The sequence below is a fragment of the Monodelphis domestica genome, chromosome 8 (assembly GCF_027887165.1).
Source record: "Monodelphis domestica isolate mMonDom1 chromosome 8, mMonDom1.pri, whole genome shotgun sequence".
Taxonomy (NCBI): Eukaryota; Metazoa; Chordata; class Mammalia; order Didelphimorphia; family Didelphidae; genus Monodelphis; species Monodelphis domestica.
Window position 1 is genome coordinate 220,255,227 of NC_077234.1, and position 13,389 is coordinate 220,268,615.

The window sequence follows — 13,389 nt, forward strand, 5'->3', positions numbered from 1 at the left end:
AAACACTTAATTCAACATAAGAAGGTAACACTAATTTAGTAAGTCTAAGAATAAGATGCTAAACATATTTGTACAGTGCCTCAGAGTCTCTACCTAGCAAGGTAAAGCAATTATGGGGTCAGAGAGTTAAAGACAAAACACAAATAAAGGATGCTGCAGAAGCTCTCATATAATAAAAGAAAATGGAATTATGAAGGGGAAAAGTGAGCTTTTAAAAAGTGAGTAGGAGGGAGAATTTGATTCAGAGAAAGAAATGAAAGATTTTAATGCCTTATATATAAATGTTACCTTTTCTCATACAAGGTTAGCAACCTGAGTCACTGCCATGATACAATTGACAGTATTTCTCAAAAGTGTTTCCTTAAAGAAACAGCTAAATAAAAATAGACTATTTTCTGTAAAGTCACAAATTGTTCCACAAAGGACACAAGTGTCAATTTACAGTTATAAAAAAAGGCTGATATAAGAGTAGAAATGATTGGGAAGGTAAAGTCAGTCAACTCTATGCTAAAAACTAAAGATATAGAGAAAGGAAAAAAACAGTCCTTTTCAAGAAGCTTACATTCTAATGGGAGAGACAATGTGCCTTGTACATACAAGATATGTACAGAGAAAATTTCTTAATCTGATACGGGAATGTACTAGTAACTTGATGGACTATAAAAGGACTACAGAAGAGTTTTAGTCTGAATCTTAAAATAAAACGAGGGGATTAGGAGGTAAAGATGAATGAGCAGTACATTATAAATATGAGAAATAGACACTGAAAACATCTAGAATCAATAACTGGAGTATTTTGAGAGAAGAAGAGAAAGTACCCTACTTGATAAAGTACACAAGAAAGAAAATAAATCATGATGATTGGAAAAGGTAGAGTAGGGCAAGCTGTGAAGAGTTAGAGAATACTTTTTATTTGTCATGATGATAATAAGAAACCATTGGAATTTATTGTATAGAAGTGTGATAAAGTCAAAATTACACTTCGGGAAAATCATATGGGTAATTGAGTACAAGGTGAATTATAATGTGAAGAGACTTCAAGCAAGGAGCCCAAATAAATGGCTGTTGTCCTTGTCTAGGTGAGAAGTGATGAGAGCCTCTGCTAGGTTGGTGTCCATATGAGTTTCAGGGAGAAAGTTTTATATGAAAGATATTTTAAAGGCAAAAAAGCCAAAAATTTTTAATAAGAAAATGATAGAAATTATTTTTAATTTCTAGGATGGATTCAATTCATATGCCTCATGGAATTGCATATCTGTATGGTTTAGTACGAAGAAAGCTTTAGTATTGGTAGTCTCTCGGTGACCGAGAATGACAATTGTCTTTGTGCATTATCATCTATTGATGTACCCTCATGTGGCTTTGAAGACCAAAGGCTGAGGCGCAGAGTTTGTGGCACATGGGGCATGGGACACCAGTTGTTACAGGAGGTGTGGTTGTGGCCTGGTGTCGGCCTTCATGCGCAGCGGCAAGATGTTGCCGTCGCTCATCTTCAAAGGTGGGGCGGCATGGTGAATGTGGGTTTGCCAGCTGTTCTGCCAGAGGCAGTGAGTTCTAGTTGCTTTGGTGTCCTGCCAGCCCACTTCAAGTTGGACTTTAGCTGATCCTTGAATCTTTTCTTTGGTCGGCCTTGTTTCCTGAGTCCAGCTGACAGCTCACCCTAGAATACCTGTCTTGGTATTCGCTGTGGGTCCATGCGGATGACGGGTCCAGACCATCGAAGCTGGGTTTTGAGGACCAGGACTTCGATGCTGGTGGAGTTGGCTCTGTCGAGGACTTCCTGGTTGGTGATTCGGTCCTGCCATCGGATGCTCATGATTGACCGGAGAGAGCATTGGTGGAATTGCTCCAGCTGTTTCATTTGTTTCCGGTACAGTGTCCATGTCTCACAACCGTACAGGAGCGAGCTGAGGACCACTGCGTTGTACACTTTGAGCTTCGTCGCAGTGCTTACACCTCTGTGTTGGAGGACTTTGGAGCGCAGCTGCCCGAGTGCCTGGCTGGCCTTTTGGATCCTGGCATTAATCTCGTTGTCTAGGGACCCATCTTTGGCGATGGTGCTGCCCAGATACTTGAAAGTGTTGACGTTAGAAAGCTGCGTGCCGTCGATTGTAATGCACGGCTAGTTAGTTGGCCTCCCTGGTGCAGGTTGGAACAGCACCTCTGTTTTGATGAGGCTGATAGTCAGGACAAACAGTTTTGTTGCTGTAGAGAATCTGTCCACAATGGTTTGGAGATGATTTTCTTGGTGGGCCATGAGAGCACAGTCATCTGCGAAGAGAGCTTCCAGGATGAGTCTCTCTGTTGTCTTTGTTTTTGCAGTCAGGAGATGAAGGTCAAATAGTGAGCCATCCAGTCAGTTTTTGATGTAGACGCCCAGGTCTAGATCCATCACAGCATGTTGTAATATTTGGGTCAAGTATAGGTTGAATAGTACCAGAGCGAGGACACAGCCTTGTTTCACGCCATTGGAAATGTTGAAGGGATCAGAAGTCTCTCCACCAGATAGGACTTCCCCTGTCATGTCGACATGAAAGAGCTGGATCAGTTTGATGAATTTTGCTGGGCAACCGAGCTTGCTGAGGATCACCCACAATGCATCCCTGTTCACTGTGTCGAACGCCATCGTCAGGTCTATGAAGACAATGTAGAGACTCAGGTTTTTCTCAAGGCATTTTTCCTGCATTTGCCTCACCTTGAAGACCATGTCGATCGTGCTACGATCTGGTCGGAAGCCACATTGTGATTCAGGCAGGTTCTTCTCTGAAACAGATGACAGGAATCTGTTGAGTATAACACGGATGAGGATCTTTCCAGCAGTGGAGAGTAGTGAGATGCCTCTGTAGTTGTCACAGGATGCTCGTGAGCCTTTGTTCTTATATAGGGCTACGATGGAGGCATCTCTGAGTTCTGGGGGCATGTCTTCCTCTTCCCATATGCTGATCAGCACTATGTGGAATGCCTGGAGCGCCTTTCCCTTTAAGGCCTTGTAGACCTCAGTAGGGATCCTTTCTTTACTGGATGCCTTGCCTGCACTCATTTGTTTAATGGCTTTTTGGACTTCCTCTATTGAAGGAGGGACATCAAGTTGTCCAATGTTGTGGTTTTGGGGGATCTGGTCAAGGGCGCTTTGGTCGATTGAAGAGGGTCGGTTGAGAAGCTGACTGAAGTGTTCTTTCCACCTGTTGCTGATGCCTTTTTTATCTTTTATGAGAGTGTCACCATCAGAGGATAGCAAGGGAGTGGTGGTGGGTTTTAATGGCCCATAGACAGTCTTGAGGGCACTGAAAAATTGTTTGTAGTCTTTTGTATCAGCAAAGAGCTGGATTTCTTCTGCCTTTTTTCCACCATCGGTCTTGCATCTTCCTGATCTCACACTGTGCCATGGCTTGGAGAGACTTGAATCTGTCCTTCTTAGGAGCAGATTTTGGGTTATTTTGCCACTCCATAAAGGCTTTGTTCCTTTTGCTCAATAGGTCTTCAACAGCAGTGTTGTTCTCGTCGAACTAGTCCTGGTGGTTGTGTTGTTTGGGGCCTAGGACTTTGATGTTTCCTTCACTGAGTCTCTAAACTGGTTCCATTTCTCGATTGAGCTTCCAGTGAGTGGTCCCTTGGCAGACAGCCTATCGTCCAGGCAGGACTGGAATGTTTGCAAATAAGTTGGATCTCTCAGATGACTCACGCTGTAAAATGTGCGAAGTGTCTGGGCGCGTTTTGGATGGCGAGGCGCAATGTGAATTTAAAGAGTTGCTCTAACCAATCTGTGGTCTGTCCAGCATTCAGCTTCTCTCATGGCTCTGGTGATCTGTACATCCTGAATGTCTCACTGGCTTACAATGATGTAGTCAATGAGAAGCCACTGTTTTGATCGTGGATGTATCCACGTTGTTTTATATTTGTTCGTCATTCTGAACACAGTGTTTGTGATGGTGAGTTTGAACTCTGAGCATTTGCTGAGTAGCAGTAGGCCATTGTTGTTCATTTTGCCCACACCGTGTTTGCCGAGCACTCCTTTCCATCTTTCATGGTCCTGGCCAACGCGGGCGTTGAAGTCTCCCAGTAGTATCAGCTTGTCATTTGTGGGCACTGAGTGCAGGACGGCACTCAGGTCAGAGTAGAACTGCTCGATGGTCTCTTCTGTGCTGGTCAGTGTTGGGGCATATGTGCTGATGATTGTGGCATACTGGTCTTTGCTGAGAGGCAAAAGGATCTTCATGAGCCTCTCGCTGATGCCCACAGGCAAGTAAAATTGCTGGGAAAATTGGAAGACAGATTGGGAGAGATTAAGTTTGGATCAATATCTCACACGCTACAACAAGATAAACTCAGAATGGGTGAATGACCTGAATAAAAAGCAGGAATCTATAAGCAAATTAGGCAAACACAGAATAGTTTACTTGTCAGATCTTTGGGAAAGGAAAGACTTTAAAACCGAGCAAAAGCTAGAAAAAACCACAAAATGTAAAATCAATAATTTTGATTACATCAAATTAAAAAAGTTTTTCTACAAACAAAAGTAATGCATCCCAAATTAGAAAGGAAGCAACAAATTGGGAAACAATCTTCATAACAAAAACCTCTGACAAAGGTCTAATTACTCAAATTTATAAAAAGCTAATGCAGTTGTAAAAATTCAAGCCATTCTCCAATTGATAAATGGACAAGGGACAAGGGAATTTTCAGTTAAATAAATAAAAACTATTAATAAGCACATGAAAAAAGTGTTCTAAATCTCTTATAATCAGAGAAATGCAAATCAAAACAACTTTGAGATATCACCTCAAACCTAGCAGATTGGCTAACATGACATCAAAAGAAAATAATGAATGTTGGAGGGGATGTGTGGAAATTAATGCATTGCTGGTGGAATTATGAATTGATCCAACCATTCTGGAGGACAATTTGGAACTATGCCCAAAGGGCAATAAAAGACTGTCTGCCCTTTGATCCAGCCATAGCACTACTGGGTTTCTGCCCCAAAGAGATAATAAGGAAAATGACATGTACAAAAATATTTATAGCTGTGCTCTTTGTGGTGGCAAAAAATTGGAGAATGAGGGGATGCCCTTCAATTGGAGAATGGCTGAACAAATTGTGGTATATGTTGGTGATGGAATACTATTGTGCTCAAAGGAATAATAAAGTGGAGGAATTCCATGGAGTCTGGAACAACCTCCAGGAAGTGATGCAGAGTGAAAGGAGCAGAACCAGGAAAACATTGTACACAGAGACTGATACACTGTGGTACAATCGAACATAATGGACTTCTCCATTAGTGACAATGCAGTGATCTTGAACAAACTGGAGCAATCTATGAGAAAAATCACTATATATATCCAGAGGAAACACTGTGGGAGTAAAAACACCAAATAAAAACTACTTTAATACATTGGTCCAAGGGATATGGTTGGGGATGTAGACCCTAAATGAACATCCTTGTGTAAACAACAACATGGAAATAGGTTCTGATCAAGGACACAAGTAATACCCAATGAAAGTGCTTGATGGCTGTGGGAAGAGTGGGTGAAGGGAAGGGAGGGAAATAATGTGATTATTGTAACCAAGGAATAATTCTCTAAATTGACTAGATTAACGTATTCAGATGGAAAAAAAAATTATTCAATAAAATTGTCCATTTTATTTCATGTTAATCCTTCTTTAGTTTGGTTATAAATTCTTCCCTTATCCATACATCCATAAATAGGGAATTTCTCTGAGTTGATTATGCCTTTCTGTATATCTAAATCACGTCCCTAATTGGAGATCAACTTGATATATGGTGAGGTATTATTTTCCACCTAGTTTATGCCAGATTATTTTCCAGCTTTCCAATCAGCTTTTGTAGTTTGTTTTCTCAAATATTTATTACAATCACTGGGATCATAATTGTTAAGTAGTTATTCTGCTCATTTGTTTCCATATATTGAATTCCTAATATATTCTACTGATGAACCTCTCTATTTCTTACTCAGTTCCAAATTGTTTTGATAATTACAAATTTGTAGTTTAGTTTTAGATCTTATACTGCTAAGCTTTCTTCTTTCCCATTTTCTTCATATTTATTCCCTTGACATTCTTTAACTTTTATTCTTCTAAAGAAATTTGTAATTCTTTTTAGTTATATAAAGTAATTCTTTGATTACTAATTTATATAGTATTATAATTTATATTTGTTCAGCCTACCTATGAGTAATTAGTATATCTCCAATTACTTACATGTGTATATGCATGTGTGTAAAGAGAGTTGTACAGTTTGTATTCATGTGGTTGCTGTATCTTGTGAGGTAGACTCACAGGTATTTTATAATGTCGATCATTATTATATTTGAAGTAAATTTTCTAATTATTTTTTTAAATTTTTTTGGTGTGATTACACTAGAAAGCAGGCACAACAAAATTGCAGTCTTTAGAATTTGTTTATTCAATGAAATATTTCTTTGTGATGAAACACAACAGGTTTACCAATATGTTGTGACAAATGCTCTAAGAATTATATTAAGTACAACGTGATAATTTTTCACAAAATTTTATCACATCACTTCAAGTAATCTAGTTTGTTTTGCTTTGTTTTGTCTTTCATACCTGTAATGGGAACAATAAATCATATTTCAACTTGTTTCATGAACCACATCAATGAGAATTTTGACAGAAATAGAATTATTTGGGTATGAGCACTTTTCAAATCTCATTGCAAATTGAGTAAACAATCCCCCTTTTAAACATGGAATAGTCTATTACAGCTCTACAAAAGTTTTTTAATGTTTTTCTCCTCTTCCTTTTTTCTTTCTGCCCCACGTCTTGATTTATTCCCTTTGTGTTTTAGGGAATCAAAGAGAAAAGTTATGATACTAGTACTGAAGACTTTGGCTGCAGACATCTTGTTTAAATCATTCTAACCAGTGGATGAGTTATTTGAGTAGCGGGAGGACTAGAAGGATATCTGGATGAAATTTCTTGTCATTGACTCATTATATAACATTAAAAATAATCACAATTAGCAGAATTTAATTATGATATATGACCTTCATATTCAAGATTTCCAGTGCATTTTGAAATATTCTCTAGTTTACAAGAAGTAGTAGGTTTTGTTTTTGTTGTTGTTGTTGTTGGTTGGTTGGTTTTTCTCTTTTTGTTCCATCATGTTTATCTATGCAAAGACCCTGGATATTTTGATGGCTTCTGTTTGGATCTGCCTTTGGAGGAAATGGGTTATTCAGGAACAAATGGATTGGAGCAAGTTAACTGGCATCTGGCCTCTCCTTTAGTATGGTCAGGTGTTGTATTCTTTCCAGCTCCAATAAACGACTTATCAACTGTTCAGTGGAGTGTTCCACAGGATCTAATATCAATTTCCAGTTCTCAGATTTTGATAAGGCCAGTTTGTGCAAGTCTATAGTATTAAAAGGTGGTGGGAGAAAATCAGGATATGGAAATACTTCACTTGGCTGATCCGAGGAAAGTTCTTCTACATCTTCTACGTCTTCTATTACTTCTGGCTTTAAATTCAGATCCATTTTTTTAAAGTAAGAGAGTAATGTATTATTTACATTTTCATCCTCTGACAAATCACTTTCATCAGTTAGATTTCCTTCTATGTTTCTGTTCCCATATTTTGCTCTGCAATTTGAAAAGGATAAAGTTTCCCTATTATTGCTTTCTTGAGCTGAAGATGAGTTACTCTGAGGTTCACTTCTGCCTTTACAAAAGTCTCCATCAGGCCAGTGGTGATTTAATGGCATCTCTCTTTGCAATCCAGGACAAGAACCAGCTTGTCTGTCAACTAAAGAAGGATCTGTTAATGGGTGGTTACAAATTAAAAGCCTTAGACTATTATTATTTTCATTAAAGCCAGTTTCCATGGAAGATTTTTGGAACTCCTTCTCCTCCATACTTAATGCTTCATTATGAGGGTATCTGCAGAATTGAAACTTCTCTTCTTTACTATCCTTCTGTGAACTTTTCTGTGAGTTCTCTGACAAATTAAAATCTTTCATTTGTTCTACTGGAATTGCTGAGGGACACTTTTTCAGCTTGCTACGGGCTGTACCCTTTTTTCCAGGTGGGAGGTTTTTTCTTTCATGAGGAACCTCATCTGTTTCGAAATTCCAGTGATACACATTCTCATGAGGGATGTTGGACATAGGGAGATGAGTGGGAGCAATTCCACCCAGTGAATTGGCTTCCCCCATTTTGTTGATGATGTTTCTTTGTTTCCTCAAAATCTCCACAGCTCCCTGGATCCATTTGCCTTTGCCTTTGGGATCTTCCTCGAATTCTGCCCTGCCTGTTCGGGTACAAGTCTTCTCCAGAAATCCCAGTAAAGTTCTGGGGCAGATGCCTTCCTCTGTCATTGTGAAGGTGAGGCCTCAGGAACAGATGTACCTGTAGAACCCCCAGTGTCCTGAGCCAAGTGGGACACAGGGCTGAGAAGGCAACCAGAAGCTGAGACTACAGGGTTGGGGGAGGGTCCCTGGAGAAAAAGGAGGAGTCTGCGTTTCCAGGACTCAAGTCTCTAGGCAACTACAATGGGCACTGGCTACCTGTCAGGGACTGTGATCCACCAGCCCTGGAAGTATTCACAGAGCTGTTATCTAGTACCTGGAGGTGAGAGACAACTTTAATTAGTTTCAGAGGAACTTCATTTTCTATCTCTTCCTGCTGGGTTTTGTTTCTGTTATGCAAAAATGCTGAAGATTTGTAGATGCTTAATTATATAATCTGTAACTTTGCAGATGTTGTTTATGATGATTATTTTTAGTCTCTCTGGGATTCACTAAGAAAACCATCATATCTGAAAAGAATGATATTATTGTTCCCTCTTTGGCAGTGCTTATTCCTTCTATTTCTTTTTCTTGCCTTATTTCCATAGCTAACATTTCTAGTACAACACTGAATAGTTACAGTGATGCTGTACATCCTTGGTTTGCCATTGATCTTACTTTAAAGCTATCTAGCTTGTCTCCATTACAGAAAATTCAGTCTCTTTATTTTTAAATAGAAGCTACTTATTTTAAGGAGAGTTCCATTCTTTCTAAAACTTTTAACGGGAATGAGTTTTATATTTTGTTAAAAGCTTTTTATACATCTATTGAAATAATTATCTGCGGTTTTTTTTGCTGGTTATTAATATGGTAATGTGTGTATATATAACTTTATTACTATTGAAGAAGCCCTGAATTCCTAGTGTAAACCCAGCCTGATCGTAGTGTGTGATCTTGATAATATATTGCCAAAACCTAAATGCAAATATTTATTTAATTTATTTTGCATCAGTATTGTTTAGGAATATTTTTATCTATGCTTTTATTCTCTATTTTGACACTCCTTGGTTTGGGTATCATGACCAGATTTGCATTGTATAATAAATTTTATCTTGTTCTTTAACTATGTTTTCCAAATATTTTATGTATTATTAGAATGATTGGTCTTTTAAGTATTTGATAGAATTATCTTGTCCATTAATCTGATCCAGTTTCTCCCCCTACCCTCATTAGGGAAATATTTCAAGGCTTTCTCTCCTAGATAGGCTTATTTAAGAAATCTTTCCTATTGTTAATCTAAGAAATTTCTATTGTGGTAGGTATTTATCTGCTTCAGTTAGATTATCAATGTCATTGTTATACAGTTGTGTAAAACATAATGATACCTATTTTTTCATAAATGCAGCTCCTAATTTTATTTATGATTCAATGTATTATTTTCTTTTAACAATTGTTCATCTTTCCTTTGATTTTCAGGGTTTTTGTTTTGGAACTTATTTGGAAATTTTTAATGTATTGGTTTTCTAGAGTTTTGCTATTGTTCTTACTCGCCTGATTTATTGATCTGTTTTTTTTCTCTTTTCTTGATAAGTGTTTAGAGATACAACCTTTCCCTTCAAGTATTGCTATAGCTGCATCCCACAATTTTGGAACGTTTTCTTATTGTCATACTTACTAATGAAAATATTGATTTTTTATGATTTATTCTTTAACCCACTCATTCTTTAGGATTAAATTATTTAGTATGCAATTAATTTTATCTTTGCTTCAGAGACTTCATTAAATATACTTTATTGTATTATGATTGCTAAAAGAAGTAATTAATATTCTGTCTTTTCTACATGTACTTGTGAGATTTTTATGCCACAATAGATTGTCATTTTTTTAAATGTACCATGTACAGCTGAGGAATAAATATACTCCTATTCTCATTCACTATTCTCCCAAAGTGTTTCATATCTAACTTTAAAAATTCTTTGGAGACTTTTTATTTCCTACTTAAATTTGTTTTCAGTTAGATTTTTCTAGGTATGAGAAGAATAAATTGAAATCCACTATTTTTGTTTTACTTTCCATTTATCATATCACATTTAACTTTTTCTTTGGAGTTTGGTACATATATATTTTTATTGGTACTATTTCATTGTCTATGATATCTTTTAGTGAAATGTAGTTTCTCTATTTTTTTTTCTTTTCATTAGGTTTATTTTTGGTGTTGCTGAGGAATAATAGATTCATCTCCAACCCCTTCCCATCACTTTAAAAAACAAACAAACCACTTCCCAGCTGTGTGACCCTTAACCCCCATTGCCTAGCCCTTACCACTCTTCTGCCTTGGAGCCAAAATACAGTATTGACTCCAAGACGGAAGGTAAGGGTTTAAAAAAAAAAAAACACATGCCTATCTTTCTATTTCAAGTGTGTTTCACATTAACAATGTATTCACAAAACATGTGATTTCTAATCCATTCTTTCTGTTTTATGGAGATTATCCTCTTCATATTCATACTTAATAATGTTAATTTTGTGTTTCTTTCCATTCAATGCTTAGCACAATGCCTGGCACCTAGTAGGCACTTGGTATATATGTAATAATGATTATTAATGGATTGATACTTTTTCTTTTCTTTCCCCTACTTACACTTTAAGAGTCAAAACCCTTCCTTAGTATATGACTCCAGTCACAGCACCTTATCCACTTCACCATCTACCTAGATAATTCTGTATCAATTACCTGTGGAATTTCTCACCTAAATATGTCTTCTTATTATGCTGCTTTCACAACCCAGACTGGGGACCTGTAAGTTTTCTGTGCTCTCAAAATAAAGCCATTAAGTTTAAGGACAAAGTTGGATACTCTCCTGGTCTGGGCTCTATAACTTCCTAACCTAGGTTTTTGTTTGTCTGCTTGTCCTTCATTGGAAGTTTCAGTGGCTGTTGGAATCAGTCACTATTATCTTCTGGGAGTATCTCCAAGTTTAGAGTGTCTATTCTTGCTTCCCTTTTAACTAGAGGCTAGAACTGAGTCCTTGCACTGCCCCTGAAATCAGAGCCACACAACTACAATTTGCTCCATAACTTGTTTCTTGCTCATTTGGGGGCTAGAAAAAAAAGCTTATCACTACTACTCTCTGTCATTGATTTGTGATTCTGAAGAGGGTACTGAGTATCAAAGCTGCCATATACTATCTTTTTTCTGTGCTTAGGCTAGTTCAGAGATCCCCTGAGATTTCTTTCTACTTGTGTGCTTTCTATCGTCATGTATGTTCTTAATCCTTTCCCCTGGGCACCAGAATCCTCTCATATCTCCTGGTTACTAGAGAGACCCTACCCTACAGTCTGAAGTCCTCTCTGTCCCTCTTCTTAAGACACTTTGGAATGGAAAAAATGACTCATTGAAAGCCTTTCATGTCTTTCTAGATCAGAATTAAATCTAATATTTTATAGATCTTGATGAAGTAGATATCGTAGGGAGGTTTTTCTTCCAACCGTTTCCAAAAGTGCAGTGGATAGAAAGTTGGGGGGAAGTGGTGTAGCAGTATTAAAGAGCCAAGTTTGAATTCAACCTCTGATACTTCATAACTGTGTGACCCTGAGTAAGTCATTTATCCTCTGTTTACCTTAGTTTCCTTATTGTAAAATAGGGACATAATAGCACCTACCTCCAAGGGCTGTTAGGAGTATCAAATAAAATAATTGTAAAGTCAGCACAGTGACTGGCACATAATAAGCACTATATATATATGTTTTCTATTATTAGTATTACTTTCTAAATTTTTAAAAATCTATTTCTCCCAGTACCTAGTTACCTTAGTGCCTTATATTTACTGGACATATAAAGAAGTGTTTATGTTGTTCAGCCATTTCAGCAAGTGTCTGACTCTTTTGACCTGTTTTGGCATTTCCTTAACAAAGGTATTATAATAGTTCACCTTTTCCTTCTCTAGCTTTATTTTACAGATGAGGAAATTGATGGAAAGAAGGTTAAGTAACTTTCCCCAGGGTCACACAGCTCAGATGTCTGAGCCTAGATTTTAATTCATAAAGATGATTCTTCTTTATTCCAGGTTCTACATTCTATCCACTGGCTGCACTAAGGAAGTATATATTGGTTGAATGGAATTGTAAGTATAATATAATGTAATGTGGTCAACAAAAACAAAATCATTTTTTTAAAAGACATGAGCAAAAAAGAATACTGGATTACTCAGTTTAAAACTTTGGCTTGGAGATTTACATAACTCAACATGGGTGATTTACTAAAACTTTATGATCCTCAGTTTCTGCATCTGAGAAAAGTTTAATAATAGCACCTATCTCAAAAAGTTACAATTAAATTAGTTAATATATGCATATAACTTTTCCCAATTTAAAATGCTATAAAATTCTAATCTATTATTATATGTACTCTCATTAATGACTAAATATATCACTTTAAATAACAGAGTATTTAAATATATTTATATAACTTCACAAAATCAATATTTATTAATCACTATATTCAAGGCACTGTACTTTAAGTGGTTGTCATTATTATTCAAATTAACAAGGTAAAAGTAGTGTTTTTCTATGATAAAAAAGGTCTTGATTCAATTTACTCAGTTTTACTATTTAAAAATGAAAGGTCAAATAGAGAAAATTTCCAGATTAAAAATGCCATCTTATCATTCTAAATTATTTGCGTGCCACTCAACTGTGACATTTTTATTTTGCTTTTTTGATTCGATTTTTAAAAATGTTTAAAGCCATCAATTCTTGCAGTGTATACTATGCCTAGTTCTGAAGATACAAAGGTCAAAAATGACTGCACCCAAAGAGTTTACAATCAAGCTGCATCTTTAGAACTAATAAGTAGAAAGATTTTTAAAGGTGAGGGTATTTACTCTAAGAGCACTTTTCTTTCACTTATTATAATTCGTCTGTTAATCAAGTACCCTTTCTCTTCCACATCTATAAATTTCAATGTCTTTTATTTGTGTCAAATTTTTATAGAGTATTAAATTTGGAGGAAAATTATTCAGGAGTGAAAAGATTACTTGATTATATTGAGATATCCATATATAATATAAAACATTCATATATACATATACACCCATGCATATTCATGTATTTTCATATATGTATATAT

The 13,389-nt window shown here is 36.6% G+C and overlaps 1 protein-coding gene and 1 long non-coding RNA gene across 3 annotated transcripts in view; one reads left to right on the forward strand and one right to left on the reverse strand.

The window, feature by feature from the left end:
• Window positions 1-6,397: 6,397 nt before the first annotated feature.
• LOC107649803 (protein FAM217A-like) lies at window positions 6,398-8,470 on the reverse strand. Its single transcript, XM_016424802.2, has one exon. The coding sequence runs from the start codon at window positions 8,349-8,351 to the stop codon at window positions 7,239-7,241; it is 1,113 nt and encodes a 370-aa protein (XP_016280288.2). The 5' UTR covers window positions 8,352-8,470; the 3' UTR covers window positions 6,398-7,238.
• A 70-nt stretch (window positions 8,471-8,540) lies between these two features.
• The window catches only part of LOC130455820 (uncharacterized), a 109,566-nt gene continuing 104,717 nt past the window's right edge, over window positions 8,541-13,389 (forward strand). For both annotated transcript variants that reach the window (XR_008913979.1, XR_008913980.1), the window contains exons 1-2: window positions 8,541-8,604; window positions 12,329-12,385. This is a non-coding gene — a long non-coding RNA (uncharacterized LOC130455820). The remainder of the gene's footprint in view (window positions 8,605-12,328; window positions 12,386-13,389) is intronic.